Raw genomic sequence first — 24,903 nt, 5'->3', positions numbered from 1 at the left:
CAATCCAGATAAGACTGAGGCACTGTGAGTGGGTGGTTCCCTAGATCAGATGAGTGGGAGGTCACCTGCTCTTGATGGGGTTACACTTCCTCTGAAGGAGCAGGTTTGTAGCTTGGGGGTACTCCTGGATCCTTGCTGTCGCTCGAGGCTCAGGTGGCCTCAGTGGCCCAAAGTGCCTTCCATCAGCTTTGGCTGGTGGCCCAGCTACATCCCTATCTGGACAGGGATAGCTTAACTACTGTTGTCTAGGCTCTCGTAACCTTAAGGTTAGATTACTGCAATGCGTTATATGTAGCGCTGTCTCGGAAGACAGTTTGGGAACTTCAGCCAGTGCAGAATTCGGCGGCCAGGTTGCAAACAAGCATATTACACCAATCATGGTCCGACTGCACTGGCTACCAATTAGTTTCTGGGCTCAATTCAAAGTGCTGGTTTTAACCTATACAGTGGTAAAAACAGTAAAGGTACCCCTGCCCATTCGGGCCAGTCTTGCCAGACTCTAGGGTTGTGCGCTCATCTCACTCTATAGGCCGGGAGCCAGCGCTGTCCGCAGACACTTCCGGGTCACGTGGCCAGGGTGACAAGCTGCATCTGGCGAGCCAGAGCAGCACACAGAACGCCGTTTACCTTCCCGCTGGTAAGCAGTCCCTATTTATCTACTTGCACCCGGAGGTGCTTTCGAACTGCTAGGTTGGCAGGCGCTGGGACCGAACGACGGGAGTGCACCCCACCATGGGGATTCGAACCGCCCACCACGCGATCGGCAAGTCCTAGGCGCTGAGGTTTAACCCACAGCGCCACCCGCGTCCCGTATACAGTGGTACTTCAGGTTAAAGACGCTTCAGGTTACAGACTCCACTAACCCAGAAATAGTACCTCGGGTTAAGAACTTTGCTTCAGGATGAGAACAGAAATCGTGCAGCAGCAGCGGGAGGTCCCATTAGCTAAAGTGGTGCTTCAGGTTAAGAACAGTTTCAGGTTAAGAACTGATCTCTGGAACGAATTAAGTTCTTAACCAGTGGTACCACTGTACTGTAAAGCCTTAAATGGCTCAGAACCCCAATACCTCAGGGACCGTCTCTTTCCACATGAACCTACCAGGACCCTGTTATCATCTTCTGAGGCCCTCCTTTATGTGCCTGCTCCTCAAGAGGTGCAGAGGGTGGCGACCTGAGAACGGGCCTTCTCCGCAGTCGTGCCCCATCTGTGGAATGCTCCCCCAGGGACATTTGCCTAGGGGCCAGGCAAAAACGTTCCTTTTAAACCAGGACTTTCATTGATTTGACTGACATCCTATGCCCTTTTAAAACATGGTTCTTGGGGGGGGTGTTATTGGTTTGTTGTTTTTATTTTGATTACATATATTGTGGTTTTATATTTTGATTTTGTTCTGTGAACCACCCTGAGACCTCCAGGTATAGGGTAGTGTGTGTGTCACACAAGCCTTTGGGAGGTACAGAGGGCATCAGAGGAGGGAAAGAAGGAAGGAAAGAGGGACAGAGGCAAGTATTGCGCACAGTACCCCATCATTCAAGGCACCTCAGGGTGCCACAGCACTCTGGTTGAAAACCACTGTCTAAAACCATTGTTCTACACACCAGGCCGCCGGACTATAACCTGCAGCGCCCCCAAACCCAACTTTGGGAGGTATCTCCTGAACAGCGTCCCCAAGAACCAGCACCTGTGCTTTGAGGGCTTCATTGTCACCCCCGGAGAGGATGTGTGCCGTTCCCAAAGGCTCAATGGACTTGGTCATGCGCACGGTGGTCCTGTGCTGGGTGACCAACGTCGCGGCCATCCTCAGCCCTAGCTGTCAACCTTCCCTTTTTTGTGGGAAATTCCCTTATTCCAGCGCCGTTTCCCACTGCTTCCCGCTTCTTAGATATCCCGTAGACTGTCCCCGGGACAGGTGAGGCTGCTGATCCCTTATTTTTGAGGCTCCCCGGGACAGGTGAGGCTGTTGATCCCTTATTTTTTCTGAGCTTCAACTCCACATCACCCCTTGTCACCTGACGAGGCTGTTGATCCCTTATTTTTGCTGAGCTTCAACTCCACATCACCCCTTGTCACCTGACTATGCTTGCTGGGACTGATGGGAATTGTAGTTTTGCAACAGCTGGAAGGTAAAAAATAAAATAAAAAGCACAACAATGGTTGCACCCATTATAGTCTGCTGCAATGTTTCCGAGAAACCCAATAAACCAATCAAGTGACGGTAGGAAAAGAACCAAACAGATTAGCCTAGTGACAGTAAGAACAGACTGCTGATCCCTTATTTTCAAATCTGAAAGTTGACAGCTATGTCCTCAGCGAAGTCCAAGGAGTGCTCAGACCAGGGAGTGGGAGGCACAGGAGCACAGGGAGGCATATTTGAGCCCCACACCCCAAGTTGATGGGCATTGCCATTCAAACGGGGTGTGCGTATAGTGATGAGGAGACATCAGCAAAGGGAGGAAGCTCATGCAGAAGCTAAGGGAACTTTCAGGTGGGAGCTATTTTCAGATGACATCCAGCCCTGCACCTTCCAGGAGTGGCCCTTGCTCTCTCACGCGCGCTTGATTTGAACGTGAGGCGACGGTTGGCCGTCGAGGGGGCGGGCAGAGGCGCCCTCTCGCCCGTCGGGTTCTTCCCGGCTCTTCCTCGGCTCGAAGGCAAAAGGGTAGAGGCGAGGGCGGCCTTCACCGCCTTCGCCTTCCCGAGGTGACACAGCAGTCGTGGGAGCCGCTTCGTACACAGTGGCGTAGCGTGGGGGTGCAGGGGGGGCCGGCCGCACCGGGCGCAACATGGGCGGGGGGCGCGCTCGCACTAGCAGCTCTCTGCCCCCACTAAAATCCACGGGTTAGGGAGCCCGCGCTCGCTCGGCTTGGCGAGGAAGTCGCGGAAGGGGGAGAGCGAAGCCTTCTGCCGCGGGCCAAAAAAGGAGAGGAAGCCGGGCAGGGGGCTGGCTGGCTGGTGGGGGTCTGGCTGCGCCTGCTGCTGCCGTTGCCGCTGCTGCCGGGCTTTGACAGCTTGGCGAAGCAGAGGGAGAGGAGCTTTATGGTAATTGCGGCTCTCTCTCCACTGGCCTTCTGGGTAGTGAGCCGAGCCGAGCAGGGAGTCTGGCGAGGGGGCGGGAAGAGACTTTCCCCCCTTTTTTCCACCTCGCCTGGTCAAAAAGGAGAGCGGAGTCTCCTCAGGGCACCCTCAGGCAGGGCAGGGCAAGGCAAGCAGAGCGAGGAGGAGAGAGAGGGGAAGGGGGGGAGCAGCCAGGAAAGAGAGGGGAAGGGGGGGGGAGCAGCCAGGAAACGTCGCGGTGTGGAGGGGGAATCAATTAAGGAGAGAAAGCGAAAAGCCTTGGAGAAAGGGAAAAAAGGAAAGAAAAGAGGCAGCTCCGGGAGAGCGCAGGGGAAAGAGAAGCCTCGTTGCTGCTGCTTGGGAGAGTAAATTACTGTACTTGCCTTGCCCCGGGTTAGGGGGCGCAAATTACTTGCCTTGCCCCGGGTGCTGATAACCCACGCTACGCCGCTGTTCGTACATCGCAGTGACGCCTCCAAGCGGTGCCCCCAGCTTCCCCTCATTTCCTTCGCTGCTGGGCAAGGGAAAGGTTGGCCGTTTCCAACGCCTCCTGGAAACGGTGAGGTTTGGGCGTCAAATGTACGAATTCATAATCCGGATATGCACATCATCAAGTTACCGACGTGTTAACACGTTGCATTCCGTTTACCTTTTTTAAAAATAATAATAATAATTAAGGGTCAATGTAAGTTCGAGCAGATTCTAAAACTGCCCCAAGAAGCGGGGATGTAAACCTAAACAAACAGTTCCTTCCATAGAAAAAGTTCCTAATAGCAGAGCCAGTGCAGATGCCTTGCAAGGAATTGTGATCTGATCTCCCCTCCTTGTTCATAAAATAGCCACAGAGGGATGTCTGGATGTTTTCTCATATAGATAGATAGATAGATAGATATAGCTATAGATGTATGTAATAATATATCCGTAATAATATATCTGTAATAATATATCTATATTGCAGCATAAAGGTAAAGGTAAAGGTACCCCTGCCCATATGGGCAAGTCTTGACAGACTCTGGGGTTGTGCGCCCATCTCACTTAAGAGGCCAGGGGCCAGCACTGTCCGGAGACACTTCCGGGTCACGTGGCCAGCGTGACATCGCTGCTCTGGCGAGCCAGAGCCGCACACGGAAACGCCGTTTACCTTCCCGCTGGTAAGCGGTCCCTATTTATCTACTTGCACCCGGAGGTGCTTTCGAGCTGCTAGGTTGGCAGGCGCTGGGACCGAGCAGCGGGAGCGCATCCCGCCGCAGGGATTCGAACCGCCAACCTTTCGATCGGCATGTCCTAGGTGCTGAGGCTTTAACCCACAGCGCCACCTGCGTCCCACATATTGCAGCATACCTGGCAGTAATTCAATAAATAATAATAATAATTGCACTTTGGTCAATTCAGGTTGTGCAACAGCAGCTATTTGCACAGCTCTTACACAACAAAGGTGAGACTTTTGCACTATCATGCACTGGGAAGTGTGGAATGATGCAACATTTTATATTCCCCCTGCAAACAAATTGGGATGCATGTTTAAGGGCGAAGGGAGGACCTGGTGATCTGGAAATTGCCCAAGACACAGGATGCTAAGTCTAAAAGGGAGGTTCAGTCTTTGGGAGAAGAGGCATAAACCTAGTGCTTTTCTTGTAAAATTTTATGCCTATCAACTCAGTCACTGGTGCTCTTCCCTGTTTTGCAAAACCTATAGCAATCGCAGACCAGGCTTAAACTTGAAGCTGATACATAGGTGCTGGTGGGCAGTTTTTCTCCTAAGGCAAATGGCCTTAGTCCAACAAAGTTGATGTTGAAAAATTGTTGTTTCAGCACTTTGCTTCTAACAGCTGTGTTGGCAGTAGAGGGTTTCACAGACTTAATAATAACAGCTTTGAAAGGGATTTTGAATTGGTTCCACTGGCTTCCTTATTTTATTTATTTAAAAAATATAATTTCTATATCACCTTTCATGCCAAAGATCACAGGGCAGTTTACAATATAAAGACACAAAAATACAACAACAAAAATCTCCACACAGTTTAATTTTTTTAAAATAAATTTTATTAGAGTTTATAAAGAGAGATACAGAACTTAATACCAAATATCTTTTTTTATCCGACGGTAGTCTAAATAATGTATCCTTGCGAGATGCCTGTGCCACAAGATGAACATACTAGGATGAATAAAGAACCATTGATTTATTCCATGAAATAAAAGAGGAAGGGTATAAAGGGGCTGATTCAGGCAGCAACATTACAGATGTGCAAGCAGCTGTGAGAATTTGCCACAGTACCAAAGGTAAGGTGGTGGTTGGTAGAACTGATTTAGAAGCAAGCAGAGTGCAAAGTTAGGGATAGTGTTATAAGAATTCTAATGTCTTAAATACAGAATAAATATTCATAAATGCTCGCATATCTAAATATATAAACCACCTGTCTGAAGTAGTACAGGAGAGCAATCCTGAAGCCATTTTGACTCTCCCAGTGACCTCAAATATTCCTCTGCTGTTTGAGATTGCTTTTAATATAAAATATGCCCCTCAGTGAATCATGTCAACTGCACAGATGTAGTAGTAAACTAAAAAGTAGTAAACTAAAAAGTTCAGATTGGGGCAACTATGCATGTATCCTGCACTGCAAGCCCCTAAGCGCCATGCCACACACTGCAACCCCATACACCCCACATTGACCCCCACAAAAAACCCTAACTGCTCTGGTACTTATAGCCCCTTCACACAGAAAATCCCCACACATCCTGCTCAGGGCCGGATTTAGGTTTGATGAGGCCCTAAGTTACTGAAGGTAATGGGGCCCTTTATATGTCCACCTGTCCTTTGTCAACAACAAATTGTCACTGTTTTTGTGTTTTGAATATATGCTATATGGTAATTTATAGACCTAATAGGTATCCAAAACCATTTGCACATAACAAAATATGTATATGTATTTTATCAAAGTAATGGTTGGACTGAAATGCAATTAACAAGTACATTAATAGCGAAATAATTATTAACCTCTAACTTTAAATTATTTTTTATTCATAACAAACTTAATAATGCAAACACATTGGCATTTGGCAATAACAAAAGTTCCTTTAGGAGCACAATTTACAAAGACTCATAATCTAGTCTCTAGAAACTTGCTATAACAAGAAATAATAACAGGTGTAAATATATGATGCAAACTACTAATTATAAATAGCAGATTGTAGGCACCCTATATATAGAAAGGAGCAAACCAGTGATATTTTAGGTAACAGGCGGGGCCCATTATTTTCATCACAGGTGCCTACACAACACAAAACACTGTTGCTTTATGTAGGTTTTATTTTATTTGTTTTTTATCTTACGTTTTGGAAATGTGCATCCAGGTTTTTTTCCTTTAAGATTTTTGGGGGCCCCCAAGAGAGTAGGGTCCTAAGCTATAGCTTGTTTAGCTTACACATAATTCCAGCACAGGGACGCAGGTGGCACTGTGGGTTAAACCACAGAGCCTAGGACTTGCTGATCAGAAGGTCGCAGTTCGAATCCCCGCCACGGGGTGAGCTCCCGTTGCTCAGTCCCTGCTCCTGCCAACCTAGCAGTTCGAAAGCACGTCAAAGTGCAAGTAGATAAATAGGTACCGCTCCGGCGGGAAGGTGAACGGCATTTCTGTGTGCTGCTCTGGTTCGCCAGAAGCGGCTTAGTCATGCTGGCCACATGACCCGGAAGCTGTATGCTGGCTCCCTCGGCCAATAAAGCGAGATGAGCGCCGCAACCCCAGAGTCGGTCACGACTGGACCTAATGGTCATGGGTCCCTTTACCTTAAATCCAGCACTGATCCTGCTACAGGGCCCAGTTGTTCTGAAAAGATTGCCATGTGCCTATATTCTCATCTTCTGCACTGGCTAGGGAGATGTATAATTAACCTAAAGTAGGTAATAAAAACCATCAGGTGTCCATGTCTCTCCTGCCACAGAGAGACCCAAAGAACAGCTAGAACGAATAAAAGTAAAGGATTTGCAGGGCAGGGCTGTGCTGCTCAAGTCTGCAGCTGCTTGAGACAAAAAACACACACAAGGGAAGCAAATATATCACTGAAGACTAGTTTCAAATCCTTTCACCCCAACATTTTTCAGCGCAGTTTTGGTGTGAAAGAGTTCTGCCATGGGAAAAAGGTTTCCCCTTATATTTAGGAAAAGCTTGTAACAAATTTAAACCAACATTCACTTTGGGTTTTTTTCCCCACGGCGTGAGCTACTTACCGGTCTCAGCACCCGCAGGACTTCTTTCATAACTTGCTCGGGGCTCTTCACAGAGCATAGCACCAGCGTTGAAACCACCACATCCACCGATGCAGCTGGTACCTGGTGCAGGTCCTCAGCCGGAGCCACCACACAGCGTTCCACCTGCACGTGTGGATTTTCAGCCAGGCTCTTGTTATAAAACTTCTGGAAGTTGGCGTTCGGATCAGTGCATATGATTTTGCATCCCACGGCGTAGAACTGAAAGTTGGTGCCAGTTCCCGCACCAATCTCCAACAGTGTGAGGACCCCCGTAGGACTGGCAAAGTTCTTCAAGTTGCTGAACATTTCCTTTTTCTTGTCAGACATGTGCTTATTATAACAGATGGTCACCACAGCCATGAGGTAGGGGAATAACTTCTTGCAAAGGGGTTCCCAGATACCCAGATACCATAGCAAGTAAGCAGGGAAGGCTAATATATGGACGCATAACCTGAGCAGGACAACGAGGCATGTTGCTTCCATGTTAGCAGGAGGGCAGAAAACAGCAAAGCCAGAGGAGAAGAGAAAGTCAGTCAGTCGCAGAGTCTCGATGGTGGGCCTTGTTATTATCTGTTGCTTCCTGTCCTCAAAGATCTCAAAGGGTGGAAAGAAATATTGTTAATAAACTCCACACACACAAATTCACCAATAACATGGTTTGTGCATGCACTTGTAATCTTGCCTGTCAGAGGAACGTAAAAACTTTAAGAGGGAAATAATCTCATTTAGGGGGTATTATTACACTTTCTTGCAGCATTCGCCCCATAGGACACACACGCATTTCCCCTTCATTTTTGGAGGGGAAAAAGTGTGTCCTATAGGGCGAAAAATACGGTACATTCTCACAAGTTGCAAACGTTGGAATCACTTCCTTGCTTTTCTCCCTAACTACAGTTAGGAAGAAACAATCCCACACTCTGTGTTATTGAGAGCACCTTAGACAGATCTAGACACGCCTCTTATTATTTTGTCTGTTGTTGTTGTGCACTTGTGAAAGATCAAAGCAAATTTTTAAACACGCTTGTCTCTGATGTTGAAACTGATAAGAGGGTTGGGCAGGAACGCCCAGTATACCTGAAGCAGCCTCTCCAGACACTGAGATCCAGCTCCGAGGGCGTTCTGGCGGTTCCCTCACTGTGATCAGTGAAGGAAACCAGACAGAGGGCCTTCTCGGTGGTGGCACCCACCCTGTGGAATGCCCTGCCATCAGATGTCAAGGAAATAAACTTTTAGAAGATATCTGAAGGCAGCCCTGTTTAGGGACGTTTTTAATGTTTGATCTTTTATCGTGTTTTTAATATTCTGCAGGGAGCCATCCAGCGTGGATGGGGAAACCTGTATGTATGCATGTATGTATGTATGTATGTATGTATGAATAAATAAATTATTATTATTCCTCCTCCTCACATTTCAGCCTCTCTGCATTTGTTTTGTGTCTATCCCCACCTGCCTCTTTTAAAAAAATAAAAATAGAATGATTCATGTTTGGGAATGGCTTTTTAAACACATTATAGCCTCTCCTTCCTTTTGAAGTATAGTGAGTAAAATGTATCTGTTTCACCCACTGAGATTTCCTTGACATCTTCCATCTCTGCTTACCAATGAAACTGGCAAAGTCGGGGGCAAACTCAAAATCACCGTTGGCTGAGCTGACTCTAGTGACAGATCCCATACCCTCCAACATTTATTTGATGAAAAAAGGGACATCCTATTAAACAACAACAGCAGCAATTGTATTATTGGTTGCCCCAACCACTCTGGGCTGCTTTCAACATACGTAAAAAAAATATTCACGTTGGCAAAAAGTGGTTGTGAAAAGCTCCAAATGGATTTCTCCAAACCATAGAACCAGCTCCTAGGGGCCGAGGTCCCATTGACCCCACTAATAAAATATTTGAGGGGGCCGGGAACCCCCAAAGGTGATGGGCAATACAGTGGTGCCTCGCAAGACAAAAAGAATCCGTTCCACGAGTCTCTTCGTCTAGCGGTTTTTTCGTCTTGCGAAGCAAGCCCATTGACAGCTTAGCGGATTAGCGCTATTAACCAATATAAAGTTAAAGTCTTTGCCGATGATCTGGTAATTACGGTGGAAGATCCGACAAGTAGTCTAAAAGAAGTTATAAAAGAAATTGATCAATTTGGAAGAGTGGCCGGATTTGTATTAAATAAGAGGAAAACTAAACTTATGGTGAAGAATTTGGACCAAAGTGTGATAGAAGACCCCTTCATGGATCACTGCCTTGCCGTGGCGAAGGGGCTTGAAGAACTCAGAGAAGCTATGAACTATGCCGAGCAGGGCACCCAAGATGAACAGGTCATAGTGGAGAGTTTTGACCAAACGTGATCCACCTGGAGGAGGAACCGGCAAGCCACTCCAGTATCCCTGCCAAGAAAACTCCATGGACAAAGACAACAGGCATATAAAAGTTATGACGCTGGAAGATGAGCCCCTCAGGTCGGAAGGCGTCCAACATGCTACTGGGGAAGAGCGGAGGGCAAGTACAAGTAGATCCAGAGCTGATGAAGCGGCTGGGCCAAAGCCGAAAGGACGCTCAGTTGCGGATATGCCTGGAAGCGAAAGGAAAGTCCAATGCTGTAAAGAAAAATATTGCATAGGAACCTGGAATGTAAGAACCATGAACATGGGTAAGTTGGAGGTGGTCAAAAATGAGATGGCAAGAATAAATATTGACATCCTGGGCATCAGTGAACTAAAATGGACGGGAATGGGTGAATTCAGTTTGGATGACCATCATATCTACTACTGTGGGCAAGAAACCCGTAAAAGAAATGGAGTGGCTCTCATAGTCAACAAAAGAGTGGCAAAAGCTGTACTGGGATGCAATCTCAAAAATGATAGAATGATCTCGATACAAATCCAAGGCAGACCTTTTAACATCACAGTAATCCAAGTTTATGCACCAACTACTGGTGCTGAAGAAACTGAAATTGACAAATTCTATGAAGACTTACAACACCTTATAGAAGTGACACCAAAGAAGGATGTTCTTCTCATTATAGGGGATTGGAATGCTAAAGTAGGGAGTCAAGAGATAAAAGGAACAACTGGCAAGTTTGGCCTTGGAGATCAAAACGAAGCAGGGCAAAGGCTAATAGAGTTCTGTCAAGAGAACAAGCTGGTCATCACAAACACGCTTTTCCAACAACACAAGAGACGACTCTACACATGGACATCACCAGATGGGCAGCATCGAAATCAGATTGATTATATTCTCTGCAGCCAAAGATGGAGAAGCTCTATACAGTCAGCAAAAACAAGACCTGGAGCTGACTGTGGCTCAGATCATCAGCTTCTTATAGCAAAATTCAAGCTTAAATTGAAGAAAGTAGGAAAAACCACTGGGCCGGTAAGATACAATCTAAGTCAAATCCCTTATGAATACACAGTGGAAGTGAGGAACAGGTTTAAGGATTTAGATTTGGTGGACAGAGTGCCTGAAGAACTATGGGTGGAGGCTCGTAACATTATACAGGAGGCAGCAACGAAAACCATCCCAATGAAAAGGAAATGCAAGAAAGCAAAGTGGCTGTCCAATGAGGCCTTACAAATAGCGGGGGAGAGAAGGCAAGCAAAATGCAAGGGAGATTGTGAAACATACAGGAAATTGAATGCAGATTTCCAAAGAATAGCAAGGAGAGACAAGAAGACCTTCTTAAACAAGCAATGCAAAGAAATAGAGGAAAGCAATAGAATGGGAAGAACCAGAGATCTGTTCAAGAAAATTGGAGATATGAAAGGAACATTTCGTACAAAGATTTCCATAATAAAGGACAAAAGTGGAAAGGACCTAACAGAAGCAGAAGACATCAAGAAGAGGTGGCAAGAATACACAGAGGAATTATACCAGAAAGAAACGGATGTCTCATATACCCCAGGTAGTGTGGTTGCTGACCTTGAGCCAGACATCCTGGAGAGTGAAGTCAAATGGGCCTTAGAAAGCACTGCAAATAACAAGGCCAGTGGAAGTGATGGTATTCCAGCTGAACTATTTAAAATTTTAAAAGATGATGCTGTTAAGGTGCTACACTCAATATGCCAGCAAGTTTGGAAAACTCAGCAGTGGCCAGAAGATTGGAGAAGATCAGTCTACATCCCAATCCCAAAGAAGGGCAGTGCCAAAGAATGCTCCAACTATCGCACAATTGCACTAATTTCTCACGCTAGCAAGGTTATGCTTAAAATTCTACAAGGAAGGCTCAAGCAGTATGTGGACCGAGAACTCCCAGAAGTGCAAGCTGGATTTAGAAGAGGCAGAGGAACCAGAGACCAAATTGCAAACATGCGCTGGATTATGGAGAAAGCTAGAGAGTTCCAGAAAGACATTTACTTCTGCTTCATTGACTATGCAAAAGCCTTTGACTGTGTCGACCATGGCAAACTATGGCAAGTTCTTAAAGAAATGGGAGTGCCTGATCACCTCATCTGTCTCCTGAGAAATCTCTATGTGGGACAAGAAGCTACAGTTAGAACTGGATATGGAACAACTGACTGGTTCAAAATTGGGAAAGGAGTACGACAAGGCTGCATTTTGTCTCCCTGCTTATTTAACTTATATGCAGAATTCATCATGCGAAAGGCTGGGCTGGATGAATCCCTAGCCGGAATTAAGATTGCCGGAAGAAATATCAACAACCTCAGATATGCAGATGACACAACCTTGATGGCAGAAAGTGAGGAGGAATTAAAGAACCTTTTATTGAGGGTGAAAGAGGAGAGTGCAAAATATGGTCTGAAGCTCAACATCAAAAAAACGAAGATCATGGCTACTGGTCCCATCACCTCCTGGCAAATAGAAGGGGAAGAAATGGAGGCAGTGAGAGATTTTACTTTCTTGGGCTCCATGATCACTGCAGATGGTGACAGCAGCCACAAAATTAAAAGACGCCTGCTTCTTGGGAGAAGGGCAATGACAGGCCTAGACAGCATCTTGAGAAGTAGAGACATCACCTTGCCAACAAAGGTCCGTATAGTTAAAGCTATGGTTTTCCCAGTAGTGATGTATGGAAGTGAGAGCTGGACCATAAAGAAGGCTGATCGCCGAAGAATTGATGCTTTTGAATTATGGTGCTGGAGGAGACTCTTGAGAGTCCCATGGACTGCAAGAAGATCAAACCTCTCCATTCTGAAGGAAATCAGCCCTGAGTGCTCACTGGAAGGACAGATTGTGAAGCTGAGGCTCCAGTACTTTGGCCACCTCATGAGAAGAGAAGACTCCCTGGAGAAGACCCTGATGTTGGGAAAGATGGAGGGCACAAGGAGAAGGGGGCGACAGAGGACGAGATGGTTGGATAGTGTTTTCGAGGTTACCAGCATGAGTCTGACCAAGCTGCGGGGGGCAGTGGAGGACAGGAGTGCCTGGCGTTCTCTGGTCCATGGGGTCACGAAGAGTCGGACACGACTAAACGACTAAACAACAACAAGTGATAGAAGAAGTGCAAAGAGAAACAGAGATGGAAGTGGCAAAGAAGGTAAAATATTTAGGAATATGGTTAACCCAAAAAAAAATGACTTATTTCAAAACAATTATGTGACAACTTGGAACACTATTAAGAGAGACCTCGAAGTGTGGAGTAGGATGAAACTATCTTTTTGGGGCAGAATCTCTTCAATCAAGATATGCGTGCTTCCAAAGATGTTGTTCTTATCTCAAATGATTCCAATAATTAAGGGGACAAAGATCTTCAGAGAGTGGCAAAGAATGATTTTAAAATATATCTGGCAGGGCAAAAAGCCACGAATACAATTTAAATTACTAACTGATGCGAAAGAAAGAGGTGGCTTCGCCCTGCCGGACCTGAAACTTTATTATGAAGCATCTTGTCTCTGTTGGATAAAGGATTGGATAACACTAAAATACAATAAGTTATTGGATTTGGAAGGGTTTGACAACAGGTTTGGTTGGCACGCCTACTTATGGTCGGGAAAGAAGAAAGCTCATAAAAGTTTTGCCAACCATATTTTCAGAGGTGCCCTAATAGAAATATGGGATAGGTACCAAAATATTTTGGAACCAAATGTACCTCATTGGTTATCCCCACTGGAGGTCATGAGTGTCAAAAAGACAAACATGAGAGAGGATTGGATGACTTACGGAGACATTGTAATTAAAGAAGGGGGGAAATGGAAATTGAAGCCATATGAACAAGTCAAAAAATATGTATATGATTGGTTGCACTACTTCCAAACAAATGAAATGTTTAAAAAGGATTGCAAAGAGAGGAAATATATTGAAGGAGAGTCTAGATTTCAGAAAGAGATAATAAATAATGATTATAAGGTATTGTCAAAAATGTACAAAATGCTATTGGAATAGCAAACAAAGGACGAAGAAGTTAAATCGGTTATGATACATTGGGCCAGGGACTTTGGTTATAATATACAGTTAGCAGATTGGGAGAAGGTATGGAAGGAAAATATGAAATTCACTGCATGCATGACGATAAAGGAAAACATTATGAAAATGGTATACAGATGGTATATCACTCCCGTTAAATTAGCAAAAATGTATAAGACATTTAACAAATGTTGGAAATGTAAGGAAAGGGAAGGGACATTTTATCATATGTGGTGGGAGTGTGAGAAAGTAAAAGGCTTCTGGGAAATGATATATAATGAGTTGAAAAAGATGTTTAAATATACGTTTGTGAAGAAACCAGAAGCCTTTCTGTTAGGAATTACAGGAAGAGAAATTAATAGAAGTGATTATAAACTTTTTCAATATGCAGTGACTGCGGCAAGAATTTTAATGGCTCAAAAATGGAAACAAGAAGAATTACCAACATTGGAAGAATGGAGACGGAAACTGATGGATTTTGCCGAATTAGATAAACTGACAGGAAAAATTAGATACCAGAAAGATCACAAGTTCACACAGGACTGGAGAAAGTTTACGATTTATCTGGAAAATATTTGTGATGAACAGACAACGCTAGTTGGATTTAAAGAGGCTTTGTGAGGAGAAAGGGTATTGTAAGAGGGAAAAGAGCTGTAAAGATTTATTAACTGGCAATACAATTATAAAGGAAATGTGAACTAAATTTAAAATTATGAGGATTGTGGAGGGAGCGGGGGGAAGTCCAAAAGAATTTTGTATTATACTGGATACGAATGTGTTATTTAAATTTGTAAAAGAAAATTTTCTTAAAAAATTTTAAAAAAATAAAAATAAAATGGAGTGTGTCTGTGTACTACTACTTGTGGTTGATTATCTGGGGAGGGGCATACCTGGCCTTCCCCAATATTTTATTCAAGTTGCCATTTCTGCTCCAAACTGAGCGAATGGGCATTAAAAAGGCCTATGAAGATGTTGGTGAAGATGTTGACCCAGCTTGTAGCAGCTGTGAGAAAAGGCAAATGATGGAGATGTGTAATATTATGCTCGGAATGGAGAAAGCGGACAGAGAAATCATAGAATTGTAGAATTAGAAGGGAGCCTGGAGATCATCCACTCCAACCCCCTACAAGGAAGGAATATGCAGCTGTCCCGTACAAGGGTCGAACCTGCAACCTTGGCGTTCTCAGCACCATGCTCTAACCCACTGAGCAGTCTGTGTTCCTCTCATAAGACGAGAACCCCAAAGCCATCCAATGCAGCTGAATGTGGGAAGATTCAGGACAGAATTCAGGGGAACAGTGGCTGTTGCCATGAAAAATTAACAGCACTCTGATACCATTAGCGCTGATTGTGCAAAGGAATATCTGAGGAACTCCAAAGGAGAATAGAAAGTAACTTATATGCATCCATTTCTGTTTCTCCAGGGTGGCGCTTTCTACTTCCTAGAACACGTTGCAGGTGCTCCTTCCAGTTGGACTCTCTTCTGGCAGCAGATCTATGATCCAGTTTGGATATGTCTGTTTGACGGGTGCCACTTGGCCAGAGAAACCTGGAACGTCCTGGAAAAAGCTGGCTTCTCAGTGCTGAAGCTGCAACACATACATGTCCCTTTAAAATGGCAACCGAATAAGCTGCATATCATAGGTTATGCTGTAAAGTAGCTTGGAAATAAATTTCTGAACAAGATCTCCATGCAGGTGTCTCTGGGTTGGGTTGTAGAACCTAACCGTAAAAATTATAGGACAACCCATCACTATGTCACCTATGGCCTGTGAACTTCTTGTGCAATCTGTAATTGGATGCACACACATGTATGTTATCGCCAATCCATTTTTTATTTCCACTTGACCGACTGTCCAGTTACCTTCACTTTCCACAATCCAGCTGCTCCCATGCAGATGTGAATATTGCCATAACACATAGCTTGGGCTTGCCTCAATCACTTACACGTGAGCATGCATGAACTACCATTACTATTCTCCCTGGAAGCATCTGATCCCCATGGAGGTTGGGATATCAGAAGAAGAAGAGTTTGGACTTGATATCCCACCTTTCACTCCCCTTAAGGAGTCTCCAAGCGGCTAACAATCTCCTTTCCCTTCCTCCCCCACAACAAACACTCTGTAAGGTGAGTGAGGCTGAGAGACTTCAGAGAAGTGTGACAAGCCCAAGGTCACCCATCAGCTGCATGTGGAAGAGCGGGGAAGCAAACCCAGTTCACCAGATTACGAGTCCATCGCTCTTAACCACTACACCACACCATTGTCCATTACCTTAAACAGAATTTCTTTCTAATTTGGAAGATGATTGAGAGGTTCCTATCGCCGGTGCTGCCAGTGTGGTGCTTGCAGGCACACGCGTGCTAACAGAGGCCTTTCCTGAAACCCACGGAGTCCCTTCCCTGCACTTAAAGCCTACACAACACAAAACAGTGTTGGTGTATGTATGTTTTGTGGGGGCTCCAAGACAGTGGGGCCCTAAGCTATAACTTGTTTAGCTTATACGTAAATCCGGCATTTAGGACCGTGGAGTACTTCTGCAATAAAGTGTTAGAATACCCCCTAAATGAGATTATTTCCCTCTTAAAGACAGCAAATACAGTTTTTAAATTCCCTCTGACAGGGGCAAGATTACACAAACTTATTGGTGAGTGTGTGTGTGAGTGTGTTTAGTTTATGAACAATATTCCTCTCCACCCTTTGAGATCTCACAGCCAGTGTGGTCACTGCCAAGGGCTCTGGCACAGCGTGTTCTCCCTAACAGAGAGCATGTGTTGCGGTTGTGGGATACAAGCCACCCTGTTGTTGCTGGGCAGATTTGGATAACCCAAGCCATAATTGGTTAAATTGGGTTGCTGGGGAGTTTTGATTGTTGCCAATTCGGAGGAGGGGTCAGAGTCTTTAAATACTCTTGGCTCACCCTCGAGACTCTGCGACTGACTTTCTCTTCGCCTCTGACTTTGCTGATTTCTGCCCTCTTGCTAACATGGAAGCAACATGCCTAGTTGTCCTGCTCAGGTTATGCATCCAGATATTAGCCTTCCCTGTTTACTTACTGTGGTATCTGGGTATCTGGGAACCCCTTTGCAAAAAGTTGTTCCCCTACTTCATGTCTGTGGCGTCCGCCTATTATAATAAGCAGATGTCCGACAAGAAAAAGGAAATGTTCAGCAACCTGAAGGACTTTGCCAGTCCTATGGGGGCCCTCTCACTGCTGGAGATTGGCACAGGATCTGGCACCAACTTTCAGTTCTACCCTCCGGGATGCAAAATCATATGCACTGATCCGAACCCCAACTTCCAGAAGTTTCTCAACAAGAGCTTGGCTGAAAATCCACACGTGCAGGTGGAACGCTGTTTGGTGGCTCCGGCTGAGGACCTGCACCAGGTACCAGCTGCATCGGTGGATGTGGTGGTTTCAACGCTGGTGCTATGCTCTGTGAAGAGCCCCGAGCAAGTTATGAAAGAAGTCCTACAGGTGCTGAGACCGGTAAGTAGCTCACACCGTGGGAAGAACAAGCACAATTCAGTAACTGCAGGGGCATGTGTATTCTCAGGTTTTAGTTAATTCTATATCCATTGGGGAATCACAAATGTAGGTAGATGGATTCGGATTCCTTATTGTTTCTGCGTAAACCAATTTGCTTCTGAGCTATTTACATTCTCATAAATTGCAAACGTTGGAATCACTCGCTTGCTTTTCTCTCTTAACTACAGTTAGGAAGAAACAATCCCACACTGTGTTATTGAGAGCACATTAGACAGATCTAGACATGCCTCTTATTATTTTGTCCGTTGTTGCGCACTTGTGAAATACCAAAGCAAATTTTTAAACATGCTTGTCTCTGATGTTGAAACTGATAAGAGGGTTGGGCAGGAACGCCCAGTATACCTGAAGCAGCCTCTCCACTCCCGTCATTCAGCCCGGACACTGAGATCCAGCTCCGAGGGCCTTCTGGCGGTTCACTCACTGTGAGGAGTGAAGGGAACCAGACAGAGGGCCTTCTCGGTTGTGGCACCCACCCTGTGGAATGCCCTGCCATCAGATGTCAAGGAAATAAACTTTTAGAAGACATCTCAAGGCAGCCCTGTTTAGGGACGTTTTTAATGTTTGATCTTTTATCGTGTTTTTAATATTCTGTTGGGAGCCATCCAGAGTGGCTGGGGAAACCTGTATGTATGAATGAATGAATAAATAAATAAATTATTATTATTATTATTCCTCCTCCTCACATTTCAGCCTCTCTGCATTTGTTTTGTATCTATCCCCACCTGCCTTTTAAAAAAAAATTAAAAATAGAATGATTCATGTTTGGGAATGGCTTTTTAAACACATTATAGCCTCTCTTTCCTTTTGAAGTATAGTGAGTAAAATGTATCTGTTTCACCCACTGAGATTTCCTTGACATCTTCCATCTCTGCTTACCAATGAAACTGGCAAAGTCGGGGGCAAACTCAAAATCACCCTTGGCTAAGCTGTTAACTGACTAGTGACAGATCCCATACCCTCCAACATTTATTTGATGAAAATAGGGACATCCTATTAAACAGCAGCAGCAGCAATTGTATTATTGGTTGCCCCAACCACTCTGGGCTGCTTTCAACATACATAAAAACCTAATAAAACATAAAACTTTTTTTAAAAAATCCCTATACAGGGCTGACTTCAGTTGTCTTCTAAAGGTTGTATAGTTACTTATCTCCTTGGCTTGGGAGTCACATAACTCCATATCCTCCAACATTTCTCTGATGAAAAACTTTTATTGATCCAGCCCAAACAGTTATTATCTTTCTCCCTGCAACACCACCAATTTGGACAGCTGCCACAAAAAATAAAATAAAGTGCAGAGTAGACCTATGAAAATGAATGAACCTCTCTTAGGCACCGGGATTACCGTAATTTCAATAGGTCTACTTAGTTAAACACTTGCCAGGGTACTAGGGTGGATGAAGTTATTTAAACCTCTCCTTCAAGCCCAGTGGCCTGATGTGGATGTAAATTGCCCTCTCCTCGGTCATCAGTTAATTTATTTGATGAACCAGGAAAAGGGATAGCTCCCCTTTTCAACTCTTACATCTGTATAGATCCATACTGAGTTTTGGACCTTCTCAGCATTGGCATGCAGCTCTCAAAGGGTTTGCTAAGCATGACTGCAACCTGCAGCCAAAAAGGTTAGTTACCCCGGCTCATAATCCTAAAAGCACCCAACATAAACAAACTTCGGAGTTTTGAACAGTTTACATACCAGTTCACAATATACTTGAATTTGCAGTTTGCACAATCAGTTATTTGAGAAACGAGCCCTTAAACTCAACCTGTTAATCATTAACATGTCCAAGGACTGAAGTGGGGTCAAGTTTGACAATGATACCCAATTTTTCACGTTGGCAAAAAGTGGTTGTGAAAAGCTCCAAAACGATTTCTCCAAACCATAGAACCAACTTCTAGGGGCCAAGGTCCCATTGACCCCACTAATAAAATATTTGAGGGGGCCAGGAACCCCCAAAGGTGATGGGCATTGCAATTAAAATGGAGTGTGTCTGTGTACTACTACTTGTGGTTGATTATATGCGGAGGGGCATACCTGGCCTTCCCCAATATTTTATTCAAGTTGGCACTCCTGCTCCAGACTGAGCAAATGGGCATTAAAATGGCGAATGAAGTTCAAACTAATCAAGTGTAAAGTGATTTGGGGGTGATAAATAAAAATAAAATAACTTATAACCTCAGGAATCTGAATTGGTGGTAAGTGACCATAGATGAGACTTTGCAGCCATAGCAGATAGCTTGGTGAAGAGGTTGACCCAGCTTGTAGCAGCTGTGAGAAAAGGCAAATGATGGAGATGTGTAATATTATTCTCAGAATGCAGAAAGCGGACAGAGAAATCATAGAATTGTAGAATTAGAAGGGAGCCTGGAAATCATCTAGTCCAGCCCCCTACAAGGCAGGAATATGCAGCTGTCCCATACAGGGATCGAACCTGCAACCTTGGTGTTCTCAGCACCATGCTCTAACCCACTGAGCAGTCTGTGTTCCTCTCATAAGACTAGAACCCCAAAGCCATCCAATGCAGCTGAATGTGGGAAGATTCAGGACAAAATTCAGGGGAACAGTGGCTGTTGCCATGAAAAATTAACAGCACTCTGATACCATCAGCGCTGATTGTGCAAAGGAATATCTGAGGAACTCCAAAGGAGAATAAAAAGTACCAGTAACTTATATGTATCCATTTCTGTTTCTCCAGGGTGGCGCTTTCTACTTCCTAGAACACGTTGCAGGTAGTCCTTCCAGTTGGACTCTCTTCTGGCAGCAGATCTCTGATCCAACTTGGATACGTCTGTTTGACGGGTGCCACATGACCAGAGAAACCTGGAACGTCCTGGAAAAAGCTGGCTTCTCAGAGCTGAAGCTACGGCACATACATGCCCCTTTAATATGGCCCCCTATTAGGCCGCATATCATAGGTTATGCTGTAAAGTAGCTTGGAAATAAATTACTGAACAAGATCTCCATGCAGGTGTCTCTGGGTTGGGATGTAGAACCTAATCATAAGAATTATAGCACAGCCCATCACTATGTCACCTATGGCCTGTGAACCTCTTGCACAATCTGTAATTGGATGCACACACATGTATGTTATTGCCAATCCATTTTTTATTTCCACTTGACAGACTGTCCAGCTACCTTCACTTTCCACAATCCAGCTGCTCCCATGCAGATGTGAACGTTGCTATAACACATAGCTTGGGCTTGCCTCAATCACTTCCACGTGAGCATGCATGAACTACCATTACTATTCTCCCTGGATGCATCTGATCCCCATGGAGATTTAGATATCAGAAGAAGAAGAGTTTGGACTTGATATCCCACCTTTCACTCCCCTTAAGGAGTCTCCAAGCTAACAATCTCCTTTCCCTTCGTTCCCCACAACAAACACTGTGAGTTGAGTGAGGCTGAGAGACTTCAGAAAAGTGTGACAAGCCCAAGGTCACCCAGCAGCTGCATGTGGAAGAGCGGGGAAGCAAACCCAGTTCACCAGATTACGAGTCCACCGCTCTTAACCACTACACCACACCATTCTCTATTAGCTTAAACAGAATTTCTTTTTAATTTGGAAGATGACTGAGAGGTTCCTATCTCCGGTGCTGCCAGTGTGGTGCTTGCAGGCACACGCGTGCTAACAGAGGCCTTTCCTGAAACCCATGGAGTCCCTTCCCTGCACTTAAAGCAACGTTTTATTGCAGCCGGTATAACAGGATGTGGAGTGTGCCCACAACAGTTTATCTGGTTTGCTAATGTGCCCTCAGGCACTTTTTGTAGTCCTTGTTTATTGCTATTTACACAACAGGCAAGAGCCCAACCCTTCTCTTACGTTCCCACGTCTTCTGATATCCGTGTGCACAGAGATTCTGGTCTTTGCTCCTCCTCTGAGCCGGAGCTTAACCCTTGCAACACCTGTGAATCTGTCTGCTCCCTTTCCTGTGTCTCCCCTTCTTACATTTCTTCACAGCCCTGTCTCTCCTCCCCCACCGTGGGCTGGGAATCTCTCTTCACTTCAGTCTCTCCTCCTTTTAAAGCCCTCTTCCCTCAAATCTTCATGTCTCTCATACAGTTCAGGCTCGCTGGTGTAATTTATGTCAGGGAACTCAGACAATTCTGAGGGTGCCCTGACAGCGGTGGCAGCAACTGGTGGAGACTTAAGACTCAACTGTCAGCACTGCAGGGCTGTTGTGCAGCAGCCAGGAAAGGAAGGGGGCATGAGAGGCTCTCCCTTCTCCACACAGCCTTCTCTAACTGAACAAACAGGCAGATTTGCTGTTAAGGTTCCATTCCTCTTAAGAGTACAGTAACATATCTGCAGAACAGGAGGGTTGAGGAGCCATGGGAATGAGAATGGTGCAAGGGGAGTTTGAAAAAATAGAGGAGGAAAGAGGGGTGAAAGTGAAAAGGAGGGAGTGCCAAAGTGGGGCTGCAAAAAAGGAGGTGTGGGACTGGGGATGAAGGTTCAGGCAGTTACTATGAAGTGTGAGAATTTGCTACAGTACCAAAGGTAAGGTGGTGGTTGGTAGAACTGATCCAGAAGCAAGCAGAGTGCAAAGTTAGGGATAGTGTTATAAGAATTCTAAGGTCTTAAATACAGAATAAATATTCATAAATGCTCGCATATCTAAATATATAAACCACCTGTCTGAAGTAGTACAGGAGAGCAATCCTGAAGCCATTTTGACTCTCCCAGTGACCTCAAATATTCCTCTGCTGTTTGAGATTGCTTTTAATATAAAATATGCCCCTCAGTGAACCATGTCAACTGCGCAGATGTGATATCTAGAGTAGTAAACTAAAAAGTTCAGATTGGGGCAACTATGCATGTATCCCGCACTGCAAGCCCCTAAGCGCCATGCCACACACTGCAACCCCATACACCCCGCATTGACCACCACAAAAAAAAAACCCGGACTGCTCTGGCACTGATGGCTCCTTTAACACAGATAATCTCCACACATCCTGCCCAGGGCCAGATTTAGGTTTGAAGAGGCCCTAAACTATTAAAGGTAATGGGGCCCTTTATATGTCCACCTGTCCTTTGCCAACAACAAATTGTCACTGTTTTTGTGTGTTGAATATATGCTATATGGTAATTTATAGACCTAACAGGTATCCAAAGCCATCTGCACATAACAAAATATGTATTTTATCAAAGTAATTGTTGAACTGAAATGCAATTAACAAGTACATTAATAGTTAAATACAATTAAGAAGAAGTATATTAATAGTGAATACCTTAATAGGATTTTTTATTCATAACAAACTTAATAATGCAAACACATTGGCACTTGGCAATAACAAAAGTTCCTTTAGAAACACAGTTTACAAAGAATCATAATCTAGTCTCTAAAAACTTGCCATAAGATGAAATAATAATAGGTGCAAATATATGATGCAAACTACTAATAATTATACATTGCAGATTGTAGGCACCCTATATATAGAAATGAGCAAACCAGTGATATTTTAGGGGGCACCCTAGCAGGTGTGGCCCATTACGGTACTTACTTCACAGGAGCCTACACAACACAAAACACTGTCGCTGTATGTAGGTTTTATTTTATTTTTTTTATCTTACATTTTGGAAATGTACATCCAAGTTTTCTTCCTTTAAATTTTTTTGGGCCCCAAGAGAGTGGGGCCCTAAACTATAGCTTGCTTAGCTTATAAAGTACGTAAATCCAGTGTAGCACCCTGCTTGTGGTTAACGCTTAGCTGGAATGAAATATTCAACGCAGCAATAGAGAAATTAAAATAATAATTTATTTGTCAGACAAATAAATATGAGGCACAGTGGTATATGGTTACCAAGCTCTGGCCTGGCCTCCTGCCATTCTGGCCAGCACTTATATTTCCTTAATCCAGCCCCCTTGCTCCTCCTGTGGCTGCCTCTGTCCAATCAGCCTGGTTGAAATTCCTATTGGCTGTTTGCTAGAACCAATCACAAAAGATACACCCATTTCCTTTTGCCCTTTTATGGGAAATAAAAGCCATATTTATAATTGGCAAACAAGTAGCCATTAACCTCTACAAGGCACCTTAATTACCAAATCACCTTTGCCCCCTTAATTCTAAAATAGAGCAGATGGCTAAAACAGATGGTGGCTAATTCTATTTTAAACAGGTATCAAAGATCTTTTGTACGCATCATCAATGAAAGATCTCCTTCATTGGAGGTTCCTTTAAACAAAAACCTGACAACCATCTGTCTAGAGTGCTCTGATGGTGTTTTCCTGGTTGGCAAAGGGGGGGCTAGGCTGGTGGCTGATGGCCCCTGTGATCTCTTCCAACTATATGAAATAAGAATCTAGCATAAGGATTTAACATTTCTTAGCTTCTAATTCCTTTGCATAATTACATTTAAGCCAATATATTTTTAATACATAATATATATAATTTTTTATAAGCAAAGACGTTTTCGAAGTAAGAAAAAACTTAAAAACACTTTCTTTCCCTATTTCCATTAGCTCTTGCCCTTAGGAAAATGTGGCTCAAGTCTCTAATGGGAGGCACAATAATTCTTACTATTTACCAACTTAATTGTAGCTTAATTGTACTCTGCAATATGCAAGGTCGGTGACCTCGCTCAGCCTTTTATGACCGCAATAAACCAGAGGGCCTCTCTGGCGGAAGAGGATGGACATCTGCCAATATCTTAGCCAGCCTAGTTTCTGCCTGGCATGAATCATTTGTGAATTTGAACTCATTTTTAAGATACAACCTTGATAAAAAAATATAAGCTTGATAAAAATGCAGGCTTATGATTAGATGCCTCACCAGCACTGATCCTGCTACAGGGCCCAGTTGTTCTGAAGGGATCGCTGTATGCCTATATTCTCATCTCAACAGAAGGGTTTTTATCGTATGCTAAGAAATCAGGCCTCAACGCTTTAAGCTGTAGAAAATCTTTTTTTAAAAAAATCGTTAACCCGCAGGGTCAGAATTTCACTAAAATTCTGACATCATCCAATTCACTCAAAAATGGTGCCAAACTGTTGCAAATGCTCCCATGAAAGGTTGGGCCGTGAAAACAGAAGGGTTTTTATCCTAGGCTAAGAAATCAGGCCTCAACGCTTTAATTTGCGGAAAATCTCTTTTTTAAAAAAATCATTAAGAAATCAGGCCTTGACGCCATAAGCTGCGGAAAATAGTTCTTTGGAAAACTCTGAAGTTCAGATGTCAAGGGTTAATTCTTTCCCCAATGATAGAAACACTTCCGTTCCCACCCAAAAAACTTTCAGGAGATCGTTTGCTACACTTTGGCACCATTTTTGAGTGAATTGCAGAACATCAGATTTTTGCTGAAATTGTGACTGCGCGGCTTAGGGATTTTTTCAAAAAATGTTGCTCTGACGTCGAGGGCTAATTCTGTTTCTGATGACAAAAACCCATCGGTTTCCACCGAAAAGCTTTCAGGGGATCCTTTGCAACAGTTTGGCAAAATTTTTGAGTGAATTGCAGAACGTCAGATTTTTGCTGAAATTGTGACCGCGCGGCTTAGGGATTTTTTCAAAAAAACTTGCTCAGATGTCGAGGGCTAATTCTGTTTCCTATGATAAAAACCCATCTGTTTCTACCAAAAAAGCTTTTAGGAGATCGTTTGCAACACTTTGGCACCATTTTTCATTGAATTGCAGAACGTCAGATTGTTGCTGAAATTATGACCTCGCGGCTTAAGAATTTTTTCAAAAAAATGTTGT

The 24,903-nt window shown here is 44.2% G+C and overlaps 1 protein-coding gene, 1 long non-coding RNA gene and 1 pseudogene across 4 annotated transcripts in view; 2 read left to right on the top strand and 1 right to left on the bottom strand.

The window, feature by feature from the left end:
* Nucleotides 1-3,509: 3,509 nt before the first annotated feature.
* Nucleotides 3,510-24,903, top strand: part of LOC307210122 — a 369,260-nt gene continuing 347,866 nt past the window's right edge. The window contains exons 1-3 of one of the 2 annotated variants that reach the window (XR_013835839.1): nt 3,510-3,613; nt 5,162-5,334; nt 15,081-15,187. This is a non-coding gene — a long non-coding RNA (uncharacterized lncRNA). Of the gene's footprint in view, nt 3,614-5,161; nt 5,335-15,080; nt 15,188-24,903 lie in introns of those variants that run through there. The other variant, XR_013835838.1, reaches the window with a different exon arrangement.
* Nucleotides 7,241-7,984, bottom strand: LOC307209799 (thiol S-methyltransferase TMT1A pseudogene; annotated as a pseudogene). The gene has a single exon. The product of its transcript is annotated as a thiol S-methyltransferase TMT1A pseudogene (transcript).
* Nucleotides 16,606-20,163, top strand: LOC307210113 (thiol S-methyltransferase TMT1A-like). Its single transcript, XM_079965732.1, has 2 exons — nt 16,606-17,145; nt 19,902-20,163. Exons 1-2 carry the CDS (start codon nt 16,642-16,644, stop codon nt 20,136-20,138), a joined length of 741 nt encoding a protein of 246 aa, XP_079821858.1. The 5' UTR covers nt 16,606-16,641; the 3' UTR covers nt 20,139-20,163.

Source organism: Podarcis cretensis, assembly GCF_951804945.1.
Source record: "Podarcis cretensis genome assembly, chromosome: 2".
Classification (NCBI taxonomy): domain Eukaryota; kingdom Metazoa; phylum Chordata; class Lepidosauria; order Squamata; family Lacertidae; genus Podarcis; species Podarcis cretensis.
The sequence above is the reverse complement of the archived record's forward strand: the minus strand, read 5'-3'. Positions and strand labels throughout refer to the sequence as shown.

Bases quoted from the DNA above. Each gene is read 5' to 3' on its own strand.
- LOC307210113 (XM_079965732.1), top strand. From the start codon at position 16,642: ATGGAAGCAACATGCCTAGTTGTCCTGCTCAGGTTATGCATCCAGATA. The intron at 17,146-19,901 runs GTAAGTAGCTCA...CTGTTTCTCCAG, and splicing joins TCCTACAGGTGCTGAGACCG to GGTGGCGCTTTCTACTTCCT.